The 26,462-nt window shown below is 41.4% G+C and overlaps 2 protein-coding genes across 2 annotated transcripts; one reads left to right on the top strand and one right to left on the bottom strand.

Moving 5' to 3' along the window:
* Positions 1 to 144: 144 nt before the first annotated feature.
* Positions 145 to 6,275, bottom strand: LOC120031489. The gene is made up of 9 exons (XM_038977268.1): positions 6,182 to 6,275; positions 5,862 to 5,922; positions 5,383 to 5,760; positions 5,239 to 5,286; positions 5,058 to 5,096; positions 1,209 to 1,320; positions 967 to 1,044; positions 743 to 824; positions 145 to 445 (listed from the first exon to the last, which is right to left on the bottom strand). Exons 1-9 carry the CDS (start codon positions 6,260 to 6,262, stop codon positions 413 to 415), a joined length of 912 nt encoding a protein of 303 aa, XP_038833196.1. The 5' UTR covers positions 6,263 to 6,275; the 3' UTR covers positions 145 to 412.
* Positions 6,276 to 10,156: 3,881 nt separating this feature from the next.
* Positions 10,157 to 18,513, top strand: LOC120030913 (TBC1 domain family member 15-like). The gene is made up of 8 exons (XM_038976421.1): positions 10,157 to 10,611; positions 13,151 to 13,336; positions 13,590 to 13,708; positions 14,250 to 14,353; positions 16,667 to 16,734; positions 17,161 to 17,307; positions 17,427 to 17,517; positions 18,507 to 18,513. Exons 1-8 carry the CDS (start codon positions 10,308 to 10,310, stop codon positions 18,511 to 18,513), a joined length of 1,026 nt encoding a protein of 341 aa, XP_038832349.1. The 5' UTR covers positions 10,157 to 10,307.
* The last annotated feature ends 7,949 nt before the right edge of the window (positions 18,514 to 26,462 follow it).

The following is a 26,462-nucleotide window of genomic DNA, read 5'->3' as shown; positions in this document are numbered from 1 at the left end:
ATGTTTCTGTCCAACTCAGCACAAATGTTACGTTTAGTTGTGAATGCTTGTCAATATAGGACTGCGAGATCTGTTTTTGTGAAATGTTTTGACATAGATTGAATCAAACAACCGGTAGCATATCATCTCAGTAAGTATATTTATTTGAAAGCCAGTCCTTTAAAAAATAGTTACATACTGAATTATGTATATTACATTTAACAAACAAACTGCACATATTATTGTCTAACCAAGTGAAAGTCAAACAGGATATGAAAAATGAGGGCTGACACTGTAAGCTGCCTTTTGACAAGAAAACAATCAAGATAAAACACACACACACATTCAACAAGTATTATTAAGCAGTGCTGATATCTGAGATGCAGCTTCATCACTGTTTTGCATGATCCACATTTGCATATACATTGTCCATTTAATCCATACTGTCCATCGGATCGTCTGGACCCTGTAAAGAGAAATGGAGAAATCAGGCAGGGAAGGTAGGGAAAGGGCTATCATCAAGCTATGCACACAACACTAAATGGCCAACATGGTTAACATATTTAGTACCCACTGGCCACAGAAGTCAACTCAACATCTATTTCACGTTGCTTCAATGTCATGTCATTGAAATGACATGGAAACAACGTTGAGTCAAACAGTGTGTGTCCAAAGCTGATGACTTAGTACATGTAGACTGTTGATATCAATATAAAGAGTACTGTCAGTTTAAAACAGATCTGCTCAGGGTGCTGTAATGTACCTGGACGTTGCCATAGACGGGCTCATCGATGACCTTTGGAGGAGGAATTTGGGTGTCATCTTTCTTCTTTGTAGTTTTGACTCTGTGGAGATAGGGGAAGACAAGTATCTCACTGACACTGTAGGTCAACTCAAAGAACACATTTTAGAGTAATGTTCAGAAGAAAAAACGAAATATGTTAAACTAGCAATTTAATGAAGGATGTTTCATAGTTTTAAGCATACCTTTCAGGTTTGGTCGTTGGAGTTGTCATGGTGAAATTAGCATAATATCCAGACTCTTGCTTAGTGACACCCCTGGACCTATTAAATCAATTCAGTTATTTTAGTGAATGTGAGAAAAATGTATTTCAAATGTATCTGCAATGACTAATATAAGGCAGGGGACATGATGTTGCTATAGAAATGGATCAATGTCAGTCAAGCTTGAGTGCATCCCTCTGGGGATACCCATCAACCGGACCCACCTTTTCCTGTACTTGAAGAACCAAACAATCCCCAATACACCAACCAGTAGAACTGCAACCACTGGGACCGTGGTGGCAATATATGTGGTCGTGGATAGCGCGTCCTCAAACACTGTGAAAAACATTCTGATTAGGACTGAGGAATATTTATTAATTCCATTATTCATTTGAATTTATATTTTTTTTACATTTTAGTCAACACGTTTATCCAGAGCAACTAGTTCTAAGTGCCTTGCTCAAGGGCACATCAACAGATTTTTCACAGCTCAAGGATTCAAACCACCAACCTTTCAGTTACCGGCCCAACGCTCTTAACTGCTAGGCTACCTGCCTCCCAATGCAAAATCAACAGACCCTCTCTCAAATGGATACAGTGCCTTCAGAAAGTATTCCCACCCCTTGAGTTTTTCCACATTTTGTTGTGTTACAGCCTGAATTTATTTTCTTGGTTAAATTGAGATTTTTTTGTCACTGGCCTACACACAATACAACATAATGTCAAAGTGGAATTATGTTTGTAGAAATGTTGGCAAAGTAAAAAATGAAAAGCTAAAATGTAAAATCAAATCAAATAAATGGTATTTGTCACATGCTCCAGTGAAATGCTTACTTACAAGCCCTTGAGTATTCAACCCCTTGTTTGTATGAGCTGGAAGTAGACAACAAGTGTTGTTGTTTATTAGTTTACTCAAATTAGGGGGGGGGGGTATAATATATACAGTTGAAGTCGGAAGTTTACATACACTTAGGTTGGAGTCATTAAAACTCGTTTCTCAACCACTCCACACATTCTTTGTTAACAAACTATAGTTTTGGCAAGTCGGTTAGGACATCTACTTTGTGCATGACACAAGTCATTTTTCCTAAAATTCTTTACACAGACAGATTATTTCACTTATAACTCACTGTATCACAATTCCAGTGGGTCAGAAGTTTACATACACAAAGTTGACTGTGCATTTAAACAGCTTGAAAAATTCCAGAATATGATGTCATGGCTTTAGAAGCTTCTGATAGGCTAATTGACATAATTTGAGTCAATTGGAGGTGTACCTGTGGATGTATTTCAAGGCCTACCTTCAAACTCAGTGCCTCTTTGCTTGACATCATGGGAAAATCCAAAGAAATCAGCCAAGACCTCAGAAAGAAAATTGTAGAGCTCCACAAGTCTGGTTCATCCTTGGGAGCAATTTCCAAATGCCTGAAGGTACCACGTTCATCTGTACAAACAATAGTACGCAAGTATAAACACCATGGGACCACGCAGCCGTCATACCGCTCAGGAAGGAGACGTGTTCTGTCTCCTAGAGATGAACGTACTTTGGTGTGAAAAGTGTAAATCAGTCCCAGAACAACAGCAAAGGACCTTGTGAAGATGCTGGAAGAAAACAGGTACAAAAGTATCTATATCCACAGTAAAACGAGTCCTATATCGACATAACCTGAAAGCCCGCTCAGCAAGGAAGAAGCCACTGCTCCAAAACTGCCATACAAAAGCCAGACTACGGTTTGCAAATGCACACGGGGACAAAGATCGTACTTTTTAGAGAAATGTCCTCTGGTCTGATGAAACAAAAATAGAACTGTTTGGCCATAATGACCATTGTTATGTTTGGAGGAAAAAGGGGGAGGCTTGCAAGCCGAAGAACACCATTCCAACCGTGAAGCACAGGGGTGGCAGCATCATGTTGTGGGGGTGCTTTGCTGCAGGAGGGACTGGTGCACTTCACAAAATAGATGGCATTATGAGGAAGGAAAATGATGTTGATATATTGAAGCAACATCTCAAGACATCAGTCAGGAAGTTAAAGCTTGGTCACAAATGGGTCTTCCAAATGGACAATGACCCCAAGCATACTTCCAAAGTTGTGTCAAAATGGATTAAGGACAACAAAGTCAAGGTATTGGAGTGGCCATCACAAAACCCTAACCTCAAGCCTATGGAAAATGTATTGGCAGAACTGAAAAAGCGTGTGTGAGCAAGGAGGCCCACAAACCCGACTCCGTTACACCAGCTTTGTCAGGAGGAATGGGACAAAATTCACCCAACTTATTGTGGGAAGCTTGTGGAAGGCTACCCGAAATGTTTGACCCAAGTTAAACAATTTAAAGGCAATGCTACCAAATACTAATAGAGTGTATGTAAACTTCTGACCCACTGGGAATGTGATGAAGAAATAAAAGCTTAAATAAATCACTCTACTATTATTCTGACATTTCACATTCTTAAAATAAAGTGGTGATCCTAACTGACCTAAGGGAATCTTTACTAGGATTAAATGTCAGGAATTGTGAAAAACTGAGTTTAAATGTTTTTGGCTAAGGTGTATGTAAACTTCCAACTTCAACTGTATATATGTGTACAAATTTGCTTAACAAGTCGCATAAGTTGCATGGACTCACTGTGTGCAATAATAGTGTTGAACATGATATTTGAATGACTACCTCATCTCTGTACCCCACACATACAACTGTCTGTAAGGTCTCTCAGTCAAGCAGTACATTTCAAACACAGATTCAACTACAAAGACCAGTTTTCCAATGCCTCACAAAGAAGGGCACCTATTTGTAGATGGGTAAAAAAAAAGCAGACATTGAATATCGCTTTGAGCATGCTAAAGTTATTAATTACACTTTGGATGGTGTAACAATACACCCAGTCACTACAAAGATACATGTGTCTTTCTTAACTCTGTTGCCAGAGAGGAAAGAAACCACGCAGTGATTTCAATTACAGAATTCAATGGTTGTGATATGAGAAAACTGAGGATGGATCAACAACATAGTAGTTACTCCAGAATATTAACCTAACTGACAGAGTGAAAAGAAGGAAGCATGTACGGAATAAAAATATTCCAAAGCATGCATCCTGTTTGCAAATTATTTCTTTTATTGTTACATTTATGTCCCGAATACAAAACATTATGTTTGGGGCAAATCTAACATCACTGAGTACAGTACCACTCTTCATACTTTCAAGCATGGTGGTGGATGCATCATGTTATGGGTATGCTTGTCATCAGCAAAAACTACTAGGTTTTTTAAATAAAAAGCAACGGAATGGAGATAAGCACAGGCAAAATCCTAGAAGAAATCATGGTTCAGTCTGCTTTCCAACAGACACGGGAAGACAAATTCACCTTTCAGCAGGACAATAACTTAAAACACAAGGCCAAATCTACACTGGAGTCGCTTACCAAAATCTATGGCAAGAGTTGAAAATGTCTGTTAAGCAATGATCAACAACCAACTTGACAGAGCTTGAAGAATTAAAAAAAACTATGTGCAAATATTGTACAATTCAAGTGTGCAAAGCTCTTAGAGACTTACCCAGGAAGACTCACAGCTGTAATCACTGCCAAAGCTCAGGGTTGACTCAGGGTTGTGAATACTTATGTAAATAAGATATTTCATTATTTTATTTTCAATAAATTTGCAAACGTTTCTAAAAACATGTTTTATCTTTCTCACTATGGGGTATTTTATGTAGATCAGTGGAGGTTGCTGAAGGGAGGACGGCTCATTATAATGGCTGGAACAGAGTAAATGGAATGGCATCAAACACATGGTTTCCATGTGTTTGATGTATTTGATACAATTCCACTAATTCCGCTTCAGTCATTACCATGAGGCTGTCCTCCCCAATTAAGGTGCCACCAACCTCCTGTGATGTAAATAGGTGAGAAAAAAATATTGAATCCATTTGAATTCAGGCTGTAACACAACAACATGTGGAATAAGTCAAAGGGTATGAATACTTTCTGAAGGCACTGTAGATATAGCATACCTTTAATTCCAAGACTAGGCTTTAATGTGGGTCTGTGAAACTGGCCCTGAGAGTCTACTTACATTCTGTGGTGGCTAGTGGGACTGTAGTTGTGGAATCAACTGAGAAGGAGACAAAGACATTGTTATTGCTGTTATCAACTGTGTCAGGTTTACTGGTAATTTCTAAAGTAAACCAATATCTGATTCAGAGCAACATTTTAAATTCGGTGTGTACGTGAAAATTCTAAGCTGAATACTTCACCTGTGTTTGACTTGTCCTTTGGTATGGTTGAAATAGTCCCGGAGGTTCCTGAATGGACAAAATACAGTAGGGATTAGTTTCCTCCAAATCAAATGAATGACACACTGAACAAAGGCACTTTACATTGCATCCTCTACTGCTTACCAGATATTTGAATGGAGACAAGTTCTTTATTAAAACTGAAGTTGTCGGCTCCAGTGGCAATTCTCAAGTAGTAGAAGCGCCCAATGTCGCCATGTTGAATTATATTGATCTTCAGGGAGCAGTTTCTCTTAGTGACATTTCCTGTCAGGTTGGTCCTGGTCTGAAAACTCTTGATTACGAATGTGTTGTTGGGGTGATAGAGGAATTCATTCTTGTCATTATCATTGATGTTTAGTTTAGTATTTCCCAGGCGTTTCCAGTAGGCCTGGACAGGCTCTTTAGATGGGGACGGGGGATAGGTAACATTGCATGGTATGGTCACATCTTCTCCCATTTTGGTAAAAACAACCTTCGGGTAATCAGCTTTCCAATCCACACCTGTGTTTGAATTAACAACAAAAGTATTATTCAGTTCATGTTGTTTAGACATAGCATAAGAAAACACTGAGTGCATATTGACATACAAATGAATCACATACCACTAGTGCCACAGGCCTGAGACAAAATGAGCATCATCTCAATCCACATCAATGGGCTCATCTGGTCCAACAGAGAGATTTGAAAGTTAACTCTAACTAATGACGCATTGGATTCCTAATATCGTTTACATGTTGTGTTAAAGATGCCTGGTGTCAGATGGCGCTCCCATCATAATTGTGTCAACCAAATACAACATTACCACTGACCAACAAGCATAGCATAGACTGTAAAGCACTGGGAAATAATGTTGGTTCAGCAACAACAAAATAAAACAACAGCAATAACAAAATAAAAACTCAAATCTACAGAGGATACTCACTGTGTTGTGAAAAGAGGTGCCAAAACAGGAGGCTACAGGTCCAAGGAAAACACCAGTAGTGACCATGGCACTGACACACATCTTAAAAGCCAAATGGTTCCAATAAAATGAGTGACAAGCAGTTATAACAAGAGTGTTGTCAAAAGTATTGCATGTATATTTCCTGTTTCCTATTTCCTGTTCAACCACCAATGATGATGGTTGAACAAAACATTTTTAGGAAGTTTTGTGTAAATGTGAAAACTGTTGGCTAATTACAGCTAGCACATAATGTTCTGAGAACCTTATGTTTATTTTTTTACATTTATTTAACTAGGCAAGTCAGTTAAGAACAAATTTTTATTTTCAATGACAGCCTAGGAAGTGGGTTAACTGCCTTGTTCAGGGGCAGAATGACAGATTTTACCTTGTCAGCTCGCGGATTTGATCTTGCAACCTTTCGGTTACTAGTCCAACGCTCTAACCACTAGGCTGCCTGCCGCCCCTTCTTAGAGCTTGGTGAGAGTGTGGTTGTCCTATGGTTATTTTGAACACAACCTTCCCACAACATTCTGGGTACGGTGCAGGATACCCAGATGGCACATTACGTTTTGAGAACCGTATGTTTCTTAGGTGGAAATTTCAGTACTTCAACATGTTTTCTGCAGGTTTTCCTCATGGTTCTATTTAACGTCATGTTCTTAGAACATTAAGATAACTTTCTATAAAAAACACAATACATTTTTTTTTATGCAAGAATGTTACCTTTTTTAAATTTAAAAACATTCCGTTCTCAGCATCAACAAAACTCTCTCTATCGGCACCTAATCTTAATGAGCGCTTGTTTCCTTTGAAATTGGGCCTGTTTGTACATCCTGTTGGCGCAGTGGACTAATTCCATGAATAGAAAACAGAAGATCATAGGTTTGAATCTCACAGATGCCTTGCCACAACAATAAAAATTCCTAAACAAATGAATTTCCATGGGTTCAAAACAGTTAACCCAAACTAGGCCAACATTGTTATTGAAACATGTTCTCAGAATGTTATTTAATTACCTTCAAATAGCCTATCATTTTTGATCTCAATGTTAATAAAATGTTCCAGGAAAACTTTCAGGGTTCCATAATGAAACGTTCTCAGAACCTCCCTGTACCCTAAAAATTAACATTCCCAGAACAGGCTAAATTTTCACTTCTGTTTTCAGAACGTTTAAAAAACATAACATTTTACCGGTCAGGAAACGTATGGCTTCGTTCCCAGAACCAATGGGTAACTAAAAATGTACATTCCCACAACTGTCAAGGAACTAAATGTTTTTCTCTCTCTCACTCTATCAGTAAGGGAGATATGAGAAAGAGAGATATGACCCAGGGTTGAGTGTTGGACTGTAAACACAATCATCTCTAACCTGTGGTTGCCGAAGAGATTTTGTCATGCTGAAAAGCTGAGTCATGAGGCTTCCATTGCACACAAGGTAGAGCTCTGTTAGCGGTACATGGTGTTCTACTAGAGAGGGGCTGCCACGGGGTGGGGATTTTGGGGTAGTGAGTATGAGTGTAACTGATGCATGATCAGGAACGCAGAAAAAAAATCTCTCATAATCTCTCTGCCTTTCTCTCATCCCTGTCTCGATCTCTTTATCTCTCACACATCTGTCTTTCTCTCACCTCTTTATCGCTCACCCCTCTCTTTCTTTCTCTCACCCCTCTCTGTCTTTCTCTCACCCCTCTCTGTCTTTCTCTCACCCCTCTCTGTCTTTCTCTCACCCCTCTCTGTCTTTCTCTCACCCCTCTCTGGAACTTTTAAAGTAGAAAAACAAATCCACTTTTATATTCTTTAGGCCTTTGCAAGGTCAATGATTTAAACATACACATTAAATATTTCTGATATCCACATCCAATTGACATTTGCTCACACAAACCTACATTGGAAACCACAGTGGGTTTGACTCATATCTCTATATTTTTTTACCTCAAGAGTGTAGCTAGAGCATCAGGAAATGAACTTAAGGAAGTGAAGTTGGTTATTGTAATTGTTGCGGTACTATTTGGGGGCATAAGGTAAGACTTTAATGACACATTTAGTAAATTTATCTTATCTGGATGAAATTCTTCCACTATTCAACCCATAAAATCTGACTTTTGCTATCATACAACATGCTAATTATTTGGCTCTTCTTGTTGCTGTAAGGAATGACTACCTTTCACATTGTCCTAATTGTGATCATCCTTCTCAAAGGTAATGGTTTTATCTTGTTTGGGTTTTAATTTAGTTTTGTGCAGTTGGCAGACACAAACCCAAATGTTAACTATGGGAGAGATCTAAACAGGTGTAAACTAGTTTCACTATTGTATACTCTCTTTTGTCTTGCTGGCAAAGAAAGTCATCCTCTTGACAGAAATATAGTTATTTACAAAATGGGTTGTTCAAGCCCTGAATGCTGATTGGCTGACAGCCGTGGTATATCAGACCGTACACCACGGGTATGATAAAACATGTATTTTTACTGCTCTAATTACATTGGTAACCAGTTTATAATAGCAATAAGGCACCTCAGGGGTTTGTGATATATGGCCAATATACCACGGCTAAGGGGGCTGTGTCCAGGCACTCCTCGTTGCGTCGTGCATAAGAACAGTCCTTAGCCGTGCTATATTGGCCATATACCACACCCCCTCGGGCCTTATTGCTTAATTATACCATAACGAGAACATTTGTCATAAGTATTTGTCTATTCTGTTGTCCAGTCCCTCATCAGGCTTTCTGTCGTGTATGGGTGGACCAGAACCCTGTGGTGACCAGCACACTGGGCCAGAAAGTCTCCATGGGATGCCCTGTCCTGTCGGACAGCGGAGAGCTTATCACTGGCTGCAGGGCAGAATGGTACATCAACACGGCCACACATGGCCAGAGGAAGGTGTGGAGGGAGATGGGTGACTTGCCCCGATTCAAGGGGAGGTTTCAGAAAACCTACGACCTGAACACAACAGACACAAGCATCCTGATGATCTGGTTAGAGCTGAATGACATAGGCTACTACTTCTGCACTCTGCATTGCTGCGTCAATGGGAAGGACAAGCAGTACCATGGCAATGGGACAAGACTCCTCCTCAGCGAGGCTAAGCCTACACCTTATGGGTTAATATTTACCTCAGTTATCCCAGGTAACACAACAAAGAAAATGCACATATTAGGTAAAAAAAAATCACATTTATTCCCTTACTATTGTATTGGTCAAAAATTTATCAAGTTATCATACAGATGACAGTTGTCCTTCCCTTTGTAGTTAATGTTTTCAATATGATTTTGTTCTTAAGGTGCAGAAGAGGAGAATACTTCAGAGATGCAACTATTTTATTTTTATGCTTTCCTGGCAGTGAAGCTGTTGGTCATCATAGTGCTTGGAAGCCTCACAATCAGTTCTTAAAGATGTAATTTGGACAATTTAAAGGTTAAATAAAAAAATCTTAAGTAGTTACTCAATTAATTAATGGAAAAAGGCCCAACTTATTGTATGGTCATTATGTTAGTCATTAGTTTGTACTTTTAGTATTGCACTGAATCTGCATTTCACAGACCACTTCCATTCATAGTGTGGGAGGAAATGTAAAGATTTGGGTGTAGGGTGATAAAAGAGCAGTTTAGACTAGTTAGCTGTAGGCCTAGTCCATCATAAAATGCCAAGAATATGAATGAAGGCGTTTCACTTTTCAAACGCTTATGCCAGATTGACCATGTGTAGCCTCGCCCTATACAGTACAAATAGTTGTCTCATAAAAACCACTAGGTGGTGTTAAAATGCTCCTGTAGCGGAAGAATTGCGGCTATCAACCCTACATAAAACCCCGAATGTAGGCCTCACACACAAAACAGTAAGGTTCAGTCATATGACTGAGGTTTAAGTGGGCAGAGCATAGAAGTCTTCCACATCATGGATTCCTGCCTGAATTGGGAAATGTCCTAACTCCTGTGTATTGAAGCATATTCCATTTAAAATCGGAGCGCAGCATAAACATAACAGTGAAAGGAACGTAAAACGCTACTTTTTATTTTGCAACAAACAAATGTAGCGGGCACTCAAACCGGTATCACGAGGAGGGATGTTTGTGTTTTACACTTTGTGTCGTTAGTGAGAATATACATCATGGACACTCTACAGGAGAACGGGTTACCGCACTCACCTGCACTCGATATTCCCGGTCGTGAAAGTACCGCCAAAGAACTCGGGGTATGTGGGACTCCCCTTAAAACAAAGGAAAATAATGGGACAACGGGAAGAAGTTCACCTGGCAATCATGTCACGGCGGAGTTTGGCAACCAGCAGTTGTACCAAGTACCATTGGTAAACGCACCTGCTCCTTCCACGACACCTCTCGGGTTACCTAGCGTTATGGACGTAGAGGGGAGAGTGGACGAGTCCAGGCTGCGGATGCACATTTTCAAGAATGGTAAGGATGGGATACGATATCCTAAAGAGAAATTGATGGGCATGAATCACTGCCAATTCAGCAATTCATAATTCAACATATTAATTTATTGACAATTATTTCATATACAAACATTATGGGCCAGTATGCTGGAGCCTATCACAAAGTTTAAATTAAGTAAAGTTAAATTGTTTCCCAGTGCTGGGTTTCCCATATTTGGTATTGCTCTATCACTATCTACAAGTCAAGAGGAAGTCAAGTGATGTTTGCCTGAGGAGCTAGCTGACTGCACTACAGTTCAACCATTCTCTAGAAAGCCATGTAATCAAACCTCACTGAGACCCCTCAAGCAAAGACTGTTAGAAACAGACAATGGTTTGGTTTTACAGTTACCAGTCAAGACTTTGGTGTGATCTGACAGATTATGTTCAGAGGGAGGAAAAATCCTTATTCACATGAAATCCAGCAGTCATGGTTTGTGGGTATGACATCAACAGTCCACAGACAGCTGCTCCTGAGGGAAAACAAGAGGAGTGTATGAATGGGTGAATAGCTGGGGACAGTATACTTTCTAGCTTCTATCTGCATCAGTGTGTAAATTACAGTCACCGGTACACTCAGGGCCTTCACTCACATGTTTTCAAGCTCAAGGTGAAATGGACCTTAACATCAGATCTAGGATCAGATTATCCAACTACCAATCATAACCTTAACCATTTAGGGATGACAAAATATCTGACCATGTATCAGTGGTTAGGGGAAACAGCTACAGTATATGACCAAGATGTAGGACTCAGGGTGCATAGTGTTGACTGTAAACACTGAACCCCCCACTGACGTAGGAACCCTATGGGTTAGGGAGGGTTTGGCCGGTAGGGATATCCTTGTCTCAGTATGTAAATGTAATAAAATGTATGCACTCTACTGTAAGTCGCTCTGGATAAGAGCGTCTGCTAAATGACTAAAATGTAAATGTAAATGTAACCCCTAGGGCTTCGTCGTGCTGAAAATCATGAGTCATGAGTCTTCCATTGCACGCAAGGTAGAGCTCTGTGAGCTAGGTACATGGTATACAACTACAGAGGGGTTACTACTGTGACTGTGTTTATCAGAAAATGTAACCAGGAACATGGAAAAATCCGCCCCCCCTTTCCCTCTTTCATCGATGCACATTCCTTCTCTCCTCTGGCGCGATATCATTAGCTACAGTGACTATGGTGCAAAAACATTATATAATGATCCCTGTCAGAGCTCTAAGAAGGGGGCTAAAGGTCTCCACGCTGGGGATCAAGACTTGTTTTGCACACTAACCATTATAAGCCACTCATTCCTTGAGAAGCCTAGTTTGTTTAGGGATAAATTAGCTAGAAGGAATAAATTAGCCACTTTATCTCCCGCGTGGTAGCTAGAAGGAATAAATTAGCCACTTTATCTCCCGCGTGGTAGCTAGAAGGAATAAATTAGCCACTTTATCTCCCGCGTGGTAGCTAGAAGGAATAAATTAGCCACTTTATCTCCCGCGTGGCGCAGAGGTCTAAGGCACTGCATCTCAGTGCTAGAGGCGTCACTACAGACGCTGTTCGATTCCAGGCTGTATCACAACCGGTCGTGTTTGGAAGTTCCATAGGGCAGCGCACAATTGGCCCAGCGTTGTTAGGGGTTGGCCAGGGTAGGCTGTCATTGTAAATAAGAATTTGTTCTTAACTGACTTGCCTAGTTAAATAAAGGTTACATTTAATAAAAGTTTTTATATATATATATATATATATATATATACATACACACACACACACACACAGCTCATGCTACCACTCTAGTGGTAGCATGAGACGGAGTGCTCTGGACACTACGCTGACAGACACAGCAAACCTTCTTGCCACAGCTCGCATTGATGTGCCATCCTGGATGAGCTGCACTACCTGAGCCACTTGTGTGGGTTGTAGACTCCGTCTCATGCTACCACTAGAGTGAGAGCACCGCCAGCATTCAAAAGTGACCAAAACATCAGCCAGGAAGCATAGGAACTGAGAAGTGGTCTGTGGTCACCACCTGCAGAATCACTCCTTTATTGGGGGTGTCTTGCTAATTGCCTATAATTTCCACCTTTTGTCTATTCCATTTGCACAACAGCATGTGAAATTTATTGTCAATCAGTGTTGCTTCCTAAGTGGACAGTTTGATTTCACAGAAGTGTGATTGACTTGGAGTTACATTGTGTTGTTTAAGTGTTCCCTTTATTTTTTTGAGGAGTGTATATGTATATCTAGTCAGAGGCCAAGTGATCCAATAGCTTATCTTTTATATTTTAGTTCTAGTCTTGTCTTCACATTCCTGTGAAATTATGCAAAAGTCCTTGTCTCACCATTATCACCTGAGTCGATTCTGTTAAAAAGCTAAAGACAGACCTACCAGTCCAGAACACCAAGTGGACATGTCTTTGCATCTCTCACCTGTCCAGTTGTTTCCCATCAGTGAGGTTGAGGAGTGAGGAAAAGGAACACACAGGAGGAAAGAAGCCATTATAAAGTATCTGGACTCAACCTGTGCTGTATGTGTCTAGGTGGTGTGTCCCCTTCGGAGCGTGGCCAGGTGTGGCGTTTCCTGTTCGGGATGTACCCCTGCAGCTCCACCTCTCTGGAGCGCCCCCTACTGCAGGAGCAGCTCAACGTCCGCTACCACTCCATGAAGAGGAAGTGGCAGCAGCTTTTTCCTGCCGCCGTCCGACTGCGTATAAATGGCACCGATGGTAGGGCCCGGATGTAGATCAACTTATACTCTCTTTTCTCTCTCTCTCTCTCTCTCTCTCTCTCTCTCTCTCTCTCTCTCTCTTTCTTCTCTATTGTTGTTCAACACCTCATTCTAGACTCATCAACTTTATGCTGGAATCTGAGCTCAACCAATTTCGTAAATTCTCCCTTGTTTCCTCCTGTAAAGTTGCTTCCTTCACTCTCGCTCACCAGTCTATAATTCTCTTCCTCCCTCCCTGTGTGTGTTTCTAGCTGAGTTGGTGGAAGCGGTGCGGTACTTCGATGTGAGGCAGGACAGGGTCCAGCTGCAGGCTCAGAACCAGAGTGATGAGGTCAGGGAGAGGCTGTCCTTCCTGGAGCTACAGGCCCAGGTAAACCACCAGCCTCAAAAAGTACACTCAAAACCCCTGCAAAGTATATGGTTTAACCGCTTCTACCTCTTTACATTTTTGAGTGTAACAGATCAAAATTACCATTCACCTTCCCTATTGACCATTCACTTATTCATAGTTAATATGTTCAACAGAAGTGCTATGCATTGAAAATGTACTACAGTAATTTAGCTTGGGGCTGTTTGAAATGTTGTCAGTTTATATTGCACCAGGATATGGGTGTTAGGCTACAAACTGTGTTTTATATTCATGGACATGTCAATATAATCCACTCTGTCATTGTATTACTGAATATTATATATATTATATTTTACAATATAATTCACTCTGTCATTGTATTACTGAATATTATATATATTATTATATTTTACAATCTCTTAACAGCTGGTCACACTGTCAGAGGTTGAGATGTCTTGTTACAGACCTTTACAGTCTACAGTATGTTACAGACTGAAGTCTGAGATGATGACATAGTCCATCGGATCACTAATATCTTTGTTTCTCTGACCCCTGAACCCAGGTGTTGTTTGAGCGGGTGACCTTTGATCTGGAGGAGCTCCAAGAGGCCATCCGAATCATCGACAAGGACGTGCCTCGGACAGACAGAAACCTACCCTACTACTCGTGAGTGGCTTTAGTTCATTATTTACATTTTACATTTTAGTCATTTAGCAGACGCTCTTATCCAGAGCGACTTACAGTAGAGTGCATACATTTTATTACATTTTTACATACTGAGACAAGGATATCCCTACCGGCCAAACCCTCCCTAACCCGGACGACGCTATGCCAATTGTGCGTCGCCCCACGGACCTCCCGGTTGCGGCCGGCTGCGACAGAGCCTGGGCGCGAACCCAGCCCAGCCTGGGCGCGAACCCAGAGACTCTGGTGGCGCAGCTAGCACTGCGATGCAGTGCCCTAGACCACTGCGCCACCCGGGAGGTATTATCAACTTCAGTCTCTGTACATTGAGACAGAGCGCCAATGAAATTCTCACAGATGAATACTCAATACTTTGTGGTGATCAAATAGTAAGTCGGTAGCCAGAGTCTACGCCCCCTCGTCGGAGATTGGTCACCAGTAGGGATTCTTCAATGAAGTGCTTGTTGTCATTCAACGAGAGATGACTCGTCCTCATGCACATTTTGTTCACTTGAGAAATACTGCACCAAACATTCTAGTCAGATGCAAAATTGCACGATTAAGATCTCCTCTGGAAAAACCTCAACTCAAGAAATCTGTCATTAATTTTATCTTAAATTAATCCTGATTTATTGAGGAAGTGTATACTGGCTTCGGCATCTCAAAATGGACAAACAGTACTATTGCCACTTTTTTTCTTGTTTTTCAAGCAAAGGTTTTTTTATTGGAGTAAGCGATCACATTAGTTTGGTTTCGGTTAGCCGAGCTCGGCTAGGCGCCTGACGAACTAAAGCATGCTGATGCCTTTACAGGGAACATTGCTCAACACTTAACAGAAACAGGAAGCTTAACAGGATTTATGTTTAAACTCCTCTGGCAGGCTGTCAGCTACAAACAGTTCAACACTTAAATCAACAGGGCATATTGGAGTAGGGCCTTAAGTGTTCGTTCTCTGTCAACATGTATAAGCAGTGACACACTGACTACCTGTTGTTGGTTTTAGGATAAGAAGGCTGTGTCGTTACAACGTTAAAGGTTTTTAGCTTGACATTACAACCCATATAAAGCCAGTAGGCTACATGTAGTCTCTCATTTTAAGGATCACATAGTCTTTTTGTGTGAGGTATCAGTGTATTTGATCTGATTTGTTTTAACGAGGGTTACAAAACTACTGGTCATTTACCAAAGTTATCAGATTTTGTCAGTCATTTTGGTAATTAACAGTTCATTTATCTATGGTAACTTAAAAAAACATAAAAATAGTGATATTTTTTTAATCTTTACATCTGTGTGTCCATATTGTCCATTAGTTTCTAGTGCAGCGTTTCCCAAACTATGGGTTGCGACTGAAATAAAAAATATGAATAATTGCTCTTGGTTCATAGAACCAGGGTTCTGTCAGTAACCTCCAGTAGCTGCTAGATACGGTTGTAATAAACAGAGCAGTTTCTGTTTTCTTCCTACAAATGTGTCTCAATTTTTTACGGTTTACCTACAAAATATTATGACGCCTTCACTGAAAGATAAGGAATACGTATGTGTCTTCTGTTTCCCTCACTGAGCAGGACTCATTAGAACAGAGTGGACAAGACCAGGCTCTAAATCAGACTGGGGGGGAAATAATATCATCAATTATGATCTTTTCTACACTGAATACCATGCAAAATTATTGCCTGATGATCTTCTGAACTTCCCAATACCTTTCTGATGCATTTGTCACCTCAACCCATACTTCCTTTAGATTGAAGTACTGTCAAACTGATTTGTAAATAGACTGCCATAGACCCAATTTAAAAAAGTTAACATTGGCCTTTTATTACATCACTGTTTTTACATGGTGGGGTTACAAAAAAAAAGTTATGTTCTAGTGGATAGACCTACATAATGAAAAAACATATTAAATATAATGACATTGATTGCAATTACCTCTGCAACTCTTCCACTATTTACTTTTTTCACAAATGCCACCAGTTCGGCCCTAAACATTTACAACAAAGACATATTGACATACCCATAGTAAAATAAATAAAGGCGTATAAAAAAGATAGAAAGGATATTCCATGCTGAAACACTCATATTAAACACCAACTGTATTCAAAAATTAATGTGTCATATTAAGGATTATGTTTAACAGCTTTGTCACATTTTAAAACATCTTATTTTATCTGTTACATGTTATGAAAATGACCTAAAATCCTAGAAAGTGTCCAATATTCCAGTAGTGTACGGGTAACGTTACCGGTAACATTCTCCCCCTTTGCAACCCTAGTGTTGACGGTTTGTTTGCTTTTACAGGGGTGAAGGCTTGGGCAATCTGCTGGTGTTGAGGGATATTCTCATCACATATGCTGCTTTTCACCCAGGTAATCTCTCTCTCTCTCTCTCTCCTATTGTCTCTTTCTCTTCTGTCATTTTTTTCTTTCTTTTCTCTCTCTCTCTGTTTATCTTTGATCCTGCCTATCTCAGTTTTTAGTGCTGCAAATACTGTATATTGGTCATCAGTCATGAGCCGGTTGTCACCCAACCACTGAAAGAAAGAGTGTCGTTAGAGAGCCCTCTAATGGCGAAATATATGTTGGCGTAGTAAAATGTCACACAATCCTAATTTGACAAATGTGCGTGTACGTTTTCACCCCTATCTGCCATGGAAGTAAATTCAGAGTTTACGAGAAATGTACACGCATATTTCATGTTCAAATTATCCCCTTAGTCTTAGTAGTAAGCTAAAGTAACTGTATTTACTTACCTTCCTCATACTGTGTGTGTCATGCTGATGTGCTGGGGGTCAGAGGTGAGCTATGCCCAGGGGATGAATGACCTTTGTAGCCGATTCCTGGAGGTTCTGGACTCTGAGGTGGACACCTACTGGAGCTTCTCCTGCTACATGGAGAAGTTCTCCAAGGACTTCCGCGCTGACGGCCTGCACAGGAAGATAGGTTTGTTAGTTTTAATGATGTTTTTTATTTTATTTGTCTGTCTTCTCTGTACATGTGTAATAATATGGTAGACTTGATAATAAGGTAATGTTATTAACGTTTTGATTGTTGTCACTCAGAGCTGGAGGCAGCACTGCTGAAGGAGTTGGACCCTCAGCTCCACACCCACCTGATCACAGATAGCATGGAGAGTTTCACCTTCTGTCACAGGTACACACCACACACGCATATACTGCATCTATATGTGTTTGCAGTACATACACTACAAAAGTATGTGGACACCTGCTCGTCGAACATCTCATTCTAAAATCATGAGCATTAATATGGAGTTGGTCCCCCTTTTGCTGTTATAACAGCCTCCACTCTTCAGGGAAGGCTTTCCACTAGATGTTGGAACATTGCTGCGGGTACTTGCTTCCCTTCAGCCACAAGAGCATTAGTGAGGTCGGGCACTGATGTTGGGCAATTAGGCCTGGCTCGCAGTTGGTTTTTGATGGGGTTGAGGTCAGGGCTCTGTGCAGTCCAGTCAAGTTCACACCGATCTCGACCATTTCTGTATGGACTTCACTTTGTGCACAGGGGCATTGTCATGCTGAAACAGAAAAGGGCCTTCACCAAAATTTTGCCACAAAGTTGGAAGCACAAAATCATCTGGAATGTCATTGTATGCTGTAGTTTTAAGATTTCCCTTCATTGGAACTAAGGGGCCTTCCAAACTTTACAGTTCTCCTGGCATCCGCCAAACCCAGATTCTGTCGTCGGACTGCCAGATAGTGAAGCGTGATTCATCACACCAGAGAACGCGTTTCCACTGAGTCCAATGGCGGCGAGCTTTACACCACTCCAGCCGGTGCTTGGCATGGCGCATGGTGATCTTAGACTTGTGTGCAGCTGCTCGGCCATGGAAACCCATTTCATGAAGCTTACAAATAAAATGTATTGCTTTCAGAGGCAGTTTGGAACTCGGTAGTGAGTGCTGCAACCGAGGACAGACGATTTTTACACACTTCAGCACTCGGCGGTCCCGTTCTGTGAGCTTGTGTGGCCTACCACTTCACGGCTGAGCCGTTGTTGCTCCTAGACGTTTACACTTTAGAATAACAGCACTTACAGTTGACTGGGGCAGCTCTAGCAGGGCAGAAATTTGATGAACTGACTTGTTGGAAAGGTGGCATCCTATGACGGTGCCACGTTGAAAGTCAGTGAGCTCTTAAGTACGGGCCATTCTACTGCCAATATTTGTCTATGGAGATTGCACGACTGTGTGCTCGATTTTATACATCTGTCAGCAACAGGTGTGGCTGAAATGGCAGAATCCATTAATTTGAAGGGGTGTATTTGCATGAAATATGTATACTTACACTTATGTGTGTCCCCTCTCCCAGATGGCTGCTGCTGGGTTTCCAAAGAGAGTTTGAGCACTGTGACGCCCTGCGTCTCTTTGAGATCCTGAGCTGTGACCACCTGGAGCTCATCTCCCAGCAGGTGGACCGCGCCCGCTACCAGGAGAGGATCGCCCGCAGGCACAGTCTAGGTGAGACGGTAGTCACGGTCTAGGTGAGACGGTAGTCACGGTAGCCATGGTATACAGTTCAAGTCAGAAGTTTACATACACCTTAGCCAAATACATTTAAACTCAGTTTTTCACAATTCCTGACATTTAATCCTAGTAAAAATTCGCTGTCTTAGGTCAGTTAGGATCACCAGTTTATTAAAAAAATGTGAAATGTCAGAATAACAGTAGAGAGAATGATTTATTTCAGCTTTTATTTCTTTCATCACATTCCCAGTGGGTCAGAAGTGTACATACTCAATTAGTATTTGGTAGCATTGCCTTTAAATTGTTTAACTTGGGTCAAATGTTTCGGGTAGCCTTCCACAAGCTTCCCACAATAAGTTGGGTGAATTTTGTCCCATTCCTCCTGACAGAGCTGGTGTAACTGAGTCAGGTTTATAGGCCTCCTTGCTCGCACACACTTTTTCAGTTCTGCCCACAAATCTTCTATGGGATTGAGGTCAGGGCTTTGTGATGACCACTCCAATACCTTGACTTTGTTGTCCTTAAGCCATTTTGCCACAACTTTGGAAGTATGCTTGGGATCATTGTCCATTTGGAAGACCCATTTGCTACCAAGCTTTAACTTCCTGACTGATGTCTTGAGATGTTGCTTCAATATATCCACATAATTTTCCTACCTCATGATGCCATCTATTTTGTGAAGTGCACCAGTCCCTCCTGCAGCAAAGCACCCCCACAACATGATGCTGCCACCCCCGTGCTTCACGGTTGGGATGGTGTTCTTCGGCTTGCAAGCATCCCCCTTTTTCCTCCAAACATAACGATGGTCATTATGGCCAAATAGTTATATTTTTGTTTCATCAGTCCAGAGGACATTTCTCCAAAAAGTTCGATCTTTGTCCCCATGCAAACCGTAGTCTGGCTATTTTATGGCAGTTTTGGAGCAGTGGCTTCTTCCTTGCTGAGCGGCCTTTCGGGTTATGTCGAATATAGGACTTGTTTTACTGTGGATATAGATACTTTTGTACCTGTTTCCTCCAGCATCTTCACAGGGTCCTTTACTGTTGTTTTGGGATTGATTTGCACTTTTCGCACCAAAGTACGTTCATCTCTAGGAGACAGAACGCGTCTCCTTCCTGAGCGGTATGACGGCTGCGTGGTCCCATGGTGTTTATACTTGCGTACTATTGTTTGTACAGATGAACGTGGTACCTTCAGGCATTTGGACATTTCTCCCAAGGATGAACCAGACTTGTGGAGGTCTACAATTTTTTTTCTGAGGCCTTGGCTGATTTCTTTTGATTTTCCCATGATGTCAAGCAAAGAGGCACTGAGTTTGAATGTAGGCCTTGAAATACATCCACAGGTACACCTCCAATTGACTCAAATTATGTCAATTAGCCTATCAGAAGCTTCTAAAGCCATGACATCATTTTCTGGAATTTTCCAAGCTGTTTAAAGGCACAGTCAACTTAGTGTATGTAAACTTCTGACCCACTGGAATTGTGATACAGCAAAATAATCTGTCTGTAAACAATTGTTGGAAAAATTACTTGTCATGCACAAAGTAGATGTCCTAACCAACGTGCCAAAACTATAGTTTGTGAACAAGAGATTTGTTGAGTGGTTGAAAAACGATTTGTAATGACTCCAACTTAAGTGTATGTAAGCTTCCGACTTCAACTGAAGGTGAGACGGTAGGCACGGTATAGGTGAGACGGTAGGCACGGTAGTCACTTATAGGTGAGACGGTAGTCACGGTGTAGGAGAGACGGTAGTCACGGTGTAGGAGAGACGGTAGTCACGGTGTAGGAGAGACGGTAGTCTCCTGTGGCCATCCTTCCAAGTCCCAGGCTAGTGAGACAGTGATGTGTGACAGTACATAAGAAACAGTGCACAGCCTATGGTTCCAAATACACTATATATTGTAAAGTTGAAATATGTAGAAGAAACAACGACTCAGCCGCGAAGTGGTAGGCCACACAAACTCACAGAACGGGACCACCGCTGATTTTGAAATTAGATGTTCGACAAGCAGGTGTCCACATACTTTTGGTCATGTTGTGTATATGTCCATACAATTAGTAATATGAATTTACAGAAGCCCATTTTGGTCCTTCTGTATTTGCTTATAACAATGGTATGTTATCCTTCTTGTGATTTGTTTGTGTTGTAACGGATGTTCTGGGATGGTTCCAGAGGATAAACCAGTGTCTGAGGCACAGGCCGTCAACACAGAATTCACCTTTGAACTCTTCATCTGTGCCACCATATTATTGGACAACAGAGATGTCCTGCTGAGCTGTAGGAACGACGTGCAGCTCATCCAGTTCACCAACAGTGTGTGTGTGTGTGTGTGTGTGTGTGTGTGTGTGTGTGTGTGTGTGTGTGTGTGTGTGTGTGTGTGTGTGTGTGTGTGTGTGTGTGTGTGTGTGTGTGTGTGTGTGTGTGTGTGTGTGTGTGTGTGTGCGCGTCCGTCCATCCTCTGAAATATTTGCCTTTTCATTACAAAGCAATACAACCAGACTCATCAGTCTTTCGCTCCGTGTTTCTCTCTGTGCAGTTTGCAGGGAACTCTGGACCTGAACCTCACCCTGAAGAAAGCAGAGGAGCATTTCTACAACTACTGTAAGCGCTCTGCTTGGGACTATATGAATGGCCGCTGCAGGACAAGTAAAAACAAGGAGGGACACTTCTTGTTCCAGCTCCGCAGCTTCTTCTCCTGAACCCAGATCAGTCCTTAACTTAACCTCTTGAACATTCAGCTACAACCTGTAGTAACTGTGTGGTGGACTCAAAACAAGGGACCTATTTCCTAAGAGGAGTGTGTACTATTTACATGTCTTGTACACTAACGTTAAAGTAATAATATTGCTGTGGGATCTACCTTCAGTGAGTGACGCTGCTTACTTACCAACAATTCTATCAATTTGGACTCTCGTTGTTGTATCTGATTATGCTAATTTGTATCTATTTAAACATATCTATTAATTATTTAGAAAGGTGTGCAACGCTGAACTAGCTACATACGTTCACCTGGAGTTTGGCCTACGCCAAGCCTTGATTTCTATGCTTTTCTTGGTGAGTTTAGAAGAAAGCACTATTTACAAAATGATATAATAATAATTAGGACTATGATGTGGCCAGAAGGGGTTCTCACCCTTGATCTGAGATTCAACTATATAATATGTGATACTACTGGAAGAAAACAAGTCTTGGAACTGCATCAAGACCACTGACAAATTGCATGTAGCAACAGTTTGCATGTGTTGTGACTCCCTGGTGATTGGTAAACATGAAAATAGAATTATGGGGATGCCTGTTCTAGTCAGTCTATTTCTAAGGATGTAAAATAGGATGCCAGCTGCTGACCTATGTGTCATAGTGGACCTGTGTGACCGGAGTAGCTGTTCATTGGTTCAGTTCTGAGAAAGAGCCGGAAGGTGGGGTCAGGTTTGATTAGTACTACAAGAGCCCTCAGCCCTGGCTGCATTTTAAGACCGTACTTGTGTGTCACCTCTCCTGAAATAGCTCAGAGTATGGACAGGACATCCCTCTGGGAATCCCTAAACATTGACGAGTAGCATGTTTAGCATTCTGCCACATTGCCAATACAGTGGCATACTGCAGTTTTATAGCTAGTCCCAATCTATTCTCCACATTTTGCCATGAGGCTGAGAGAATTTTGCATTTTTAAAACTCATTTCCTGTAATTCAATTTTCTTTTGACCTGTTTGGGGGGGGGTGTAGGCCCCCAGAACCCTTCCAGACAGTATTAGCACACTGTCTGGAATACTATAATAAATATACATGTTTGTCACAATCTTGCTTAGTGAAAGTTTGATATTATGTGTGTGGGTTAGTTTTTTGGTTATTTAAAGATGTTTTATTCGGATCCAGCTAATTGCCAGAAAGGAGATATCACATTCAGGTGTCCATGTCTTTTAGGCAGATAGGAGTGAACATGTAATTCCGAGTATAATTGGGTTTGGCGCAATTCATAAAAAAATTGAGGATTATTTCCAGATGTATAGCTGCTTGACATTTCAGTTCCTTGGCCTGCGAGTTGGAGAGTGAAGAATAGGTTTCAGTATGTTGGAGGGACAGGATTGTCATTGTATGTATGGACTGTTATTATATAAGGGTTAAATGTAATAAACTGTGGGACATTAAAGGCGTGTGAATCTTTTCTTAATTTAACCTTTTTAGAATAGCCTTTGTGTGACCTACTTGACTTAAACCCTTGGCGAATGCTTTCATGGTTAGTGTAGTATTTTCATGGAGCGTGCTGTGAAAGGTTCAGACAATTATATTTAAAAAAAATGCTTCGTTTATTCCAAAATACTGTCAATTCATTACAGCATGTAATTTACTGTACAAACTAGAATGTGCTTTGCTGCTTGCTTTCCTGCTTTTCTAATGAATGTGAATCCACAGGCCGGCTGCTGGTAGGAGTTATCTGTAGTCTTCTCACAGTAGAAGAAGAACTGAACAGCCCCCAGACCATGTGAACCAAGTTAAACATGCCCTGAGAGAACCTCCTTCTTTCTCTGTGGACAGGACAAACTTGTTTCACTTTTTTTTTTTATAAAACAGGAATTAAGATAAAATGTAGAAAGAAAATACAATAGTCTTCCTTTTCTAATTTCTACTCTTTTTATTCACTGACATGTCTAACAGCAATTCAGCTAACTCCTATACCAGATAAAGTTAGTTGGCTAGCACTGAATGGGCACACAAGCTACGTGGGCCTGGAACTTTCTCTGGCTGAGTCACCTGATTCCCTGATGGAATCTCAGTGAGCCGTCTGCTGTCTGTCTGTAGTTATATACTCTGTATAGACATGACACTCGTCCTCTTAGTCTTTCTGTCCAGGAAAAGGAGCGCTTCAGTGGAATTGAGCAGCCGTTGTTCTGTGGTTTGTGTGGTAATCTTTGAAGCGTTGCACAACTGACTGAGCAAGGTAACTCCTTTTCTAACAAGCGTTGCATTCAGCTCTGCTTTTTCAGCTTGACTTGCCAGCTCCTGTCCAACTCAAGGGACATGACTCCACTCTCATAATGACACTAGCAAGCTTTATGTCAACTATTGGCTGACGGAGGAGCATTAAGAACTAGCATAAAGCTTATCTCAAATTGTTTAAGCAGTGTTTAAGTAGCATGAAGCCAAAAGTTATTGTCAAGCCTGTTTAAATGATTTGTCTATTGAAAGACTTTCTGTTTCTGGACACACATGTCCAATGTCCAGTGTCCACGGACATGCTTGACCAGTGGAAATTGTGCCTGTGAGCCCTCCGTGTCATGCCTGGTCTCACTGTATGTCACAAACACTGTCATAGTGTCATACACCACACCCAATGGTGTCTGCTCTGTCGATGTGCATAATCCATGCTTGAACACTAATCATGCACATATGAAATATACGCAGTTGATCTAAATATGAGTACATTGGTATGTATGGTATGCTTAGCACCGATAGTTATTAAACTCCTCTCACTGTCAACTTATTTTCAGCAAACTTAACATTTGTAAATATTTGTATAAACATAAGATTCAACAGCTGAGACATAAACTGAACAAGTTCCACAGACATGTGACTAACAGAAATGAAATAATGTGTCCCTGAACAAAGGGGTGGTCAAAATCAAAAGTAACAGTCAGCATCTGGTGTGGCCATCAGCTGCATTAAGTACTGCAGTGCATCTCCTCCTCATGGACTGTAGCAGATTTGCCAGTTCTTGCTGTGAGATGTTACCCGACTCTTCCACCAAGGCACCTGCAAGTTCCCAGACATTTCTGGGGGGAATGGCCCTAGCTCTCACCCTCCGACCAAACATGGGATTGAGATCCGGGCTCTTCGCTGGCCATGGCAGAACACTGACATTCCTGTCTTGCAGGAAATTACGCACAGAACGAGCAGTATGGCTAGTGGCATTGTCATGCTGGAGGGTCATGTCAGGATGAGCCTGCAGGAAGGGTACCACATGAGGGAGGAGGATGTCTTCCCTGTAACGCACAGCGTTGAGATTGCCTGCAATGGCAACAAGCTTAGTCCGATGATGATGTGACACACCGCCCCAGACCATGACGGACCCTCCACCTCCTAATCGATCCCGTTCCAGAGTACAGGCCTCGGTGTAACGCTCATTCCTGAAGACGATAAACGCGAACCCGACCATCACCCCTAGTGAGACAAAACGGCAACTCGTCAGTGGAGAGCACTTTTTGCCAGTCCTGTCTGGTCCAGCGACGGTGGGTTTGTGCCCATAGGCGACATTGTTGCCAGTGAGGACCTGCCTTACAACAGGCCTACAAGCACTCAGTCCAGCCTCTCTCAGCCTATTGCGGACAGTCTGAGCACTGATGGAGGGATTGTGCGTTCCTGGTGTAACTCGGGCAGTTGTTGCCATTCTGTACCTGTCCCGCAGGTGTGATGTTCGGATGTACCGATCCTGTGCAGGTGTTGTTACGCGTGGTATGCCACTGCGAGGACGTTCAGCTGTCCGTCCTGTCTCCCTGTAGCGCTGTCTTAGGTGTCTTACAGTACAGACATTGCAATTTATTGCCCTGGCCACATCTGCAGTCCTCATGCCTCCTTGCAGCATGCCTAAGGCACGTTCACGCAGATGAGCAGGGACCCTGGGCATCTTTCTATTGGTGTTTTTCAGAGTCAGTAGAAAGGCCTCTTTAGTGTTTTCATAACTGTGACCTTAATTGCCTACCGTCTGTAAGCTGTTCGTGTCTTAACGACCGTTCCACAGGTGCATGTTCATTAATTGTTTATGGTTCATTGAACAAGCATGGGAAACAGTGTTTAAACCCTTTACAATGAAGATCTGTGAAGTTATTTGGATTTTTGCGAATTATCTTTGAAAGACAGGGTCCTGAAAAAGGTACATTCCTTTATTGAGTTTAGATACGTTTTAAAAAATACATAAAAAGGATAGTAATGTGTTTGTTCAGATTAAATGAATATACCAGGAGTAACAGAATTAGATCATAAGTGATAAGGAATTTACCAGTACCAGTAGTTTGTGTGAGGTGGCTTTGTCTATTTAATCCATTCCGAATATGAGAAATGCTACTTTTATCCTTTCACAAGAATATAGTGAGTGGCTGTATGACAGAATTAGGTACAGTATTTACTTGCCAAACATTTAAGAACTTTTTTTACGACCAAATATTTGGGCCTCACCACATGATCTGGCCCTGTTTAGCATGTTCACCATTTTTCAATTTCAACAATCCCCCCTTGTTTCCCCACTGACTTAATGTATTAGTTAATTGTGAGGTAACAGCTTGAATGTATATCATAGTTCCTTCTCCAGCAGTGAGGTTTCTAAGGCATTTACTGTTATTACAGTCCAGGCCCATAGTAACTGCATATTACACAATAGTGAAGTACAGTAGTAAGTATTTCAACAAGGTAACTGCCCAGTACATATGATATTGGCTAAGTCCAGTTTTACTTAACAGCTCATTAATAATCACTTAATTTAATCCAACCCGTGTTCCAACAACAGATCTATGAGCCATATTAATAGAATGTGTTGGTAGTTTGTGGGATTCAGCTGTCGAAAAAAAAGCCACTCTGTTAATACATCACTTTGACTTAGCCTGGCTGGTAACAGTTGGGT

Source organism: Salvelinus namaycush, chromosome 37 (genome assembly GCF_016432855.1).
Source record: "Salvelinus namaycush isolate Seneca chromosome 37, SaNama_1.0, whole genome shotgun sequence".
NCBI classification, from domain to species: domain Eukaryota; kingdom Metazoa; phylum Chordata; class Actinopteri; order Salmoniformes; family Salmonidae; genus Salvelinus; species Salvelinus namaycush.
This window is presented reverse-complemented; position numbering and strand designations above follow the sequence as displayed.

Excerpts from the sequence above, each read along its gene's own strand:
- LOC120031489 (XM_038977268.1), bottom strand. The coding sequence starts at position 6,262 with ATGTGTGTCAGTGCCATGGTCACTACTGGTGTTTTCCTTGGACCTGTA. Across the intron at positions 5,287-5,382 it reads TGTCTCCATTCAAATATCTG|GAACCTCCGGGACTATTTCA; the intron begins GTAAGCAGTAGA and ends TTGTCCATTCAG. Across the intron at positions 5,097-5,238 it reads AAAGGACAAGTCAAACACAG|TTGATTCCACAACTACAGTC; the intron begins GTGAAGTATTCA and ends TCTCCTTCTCAG.
- LOC120030913 (XM_038976421.1), top strand. The coding sequence starts at position 10,308 with ATGGACACTCTACAGGAGAACGGGTTACCGCACTCACCTGCACTCGAT. Across the intron at positions 13,337-13,589 it reads GCGTATAAATGGCACCGATG|CTGAGTTGGTGGAAGCGGTG; the intron begins GTAGGGCCCGGA and ends GTGTGTTTCTAG. Across the intron at positions 17,308-17,426 it reads CGGCCTGCACAGGAAGATAG|AGCTGGAGGCAGCACTGCTG; the intron begins GTTTGTTAGTTT and ends GTTGTCACTCAG.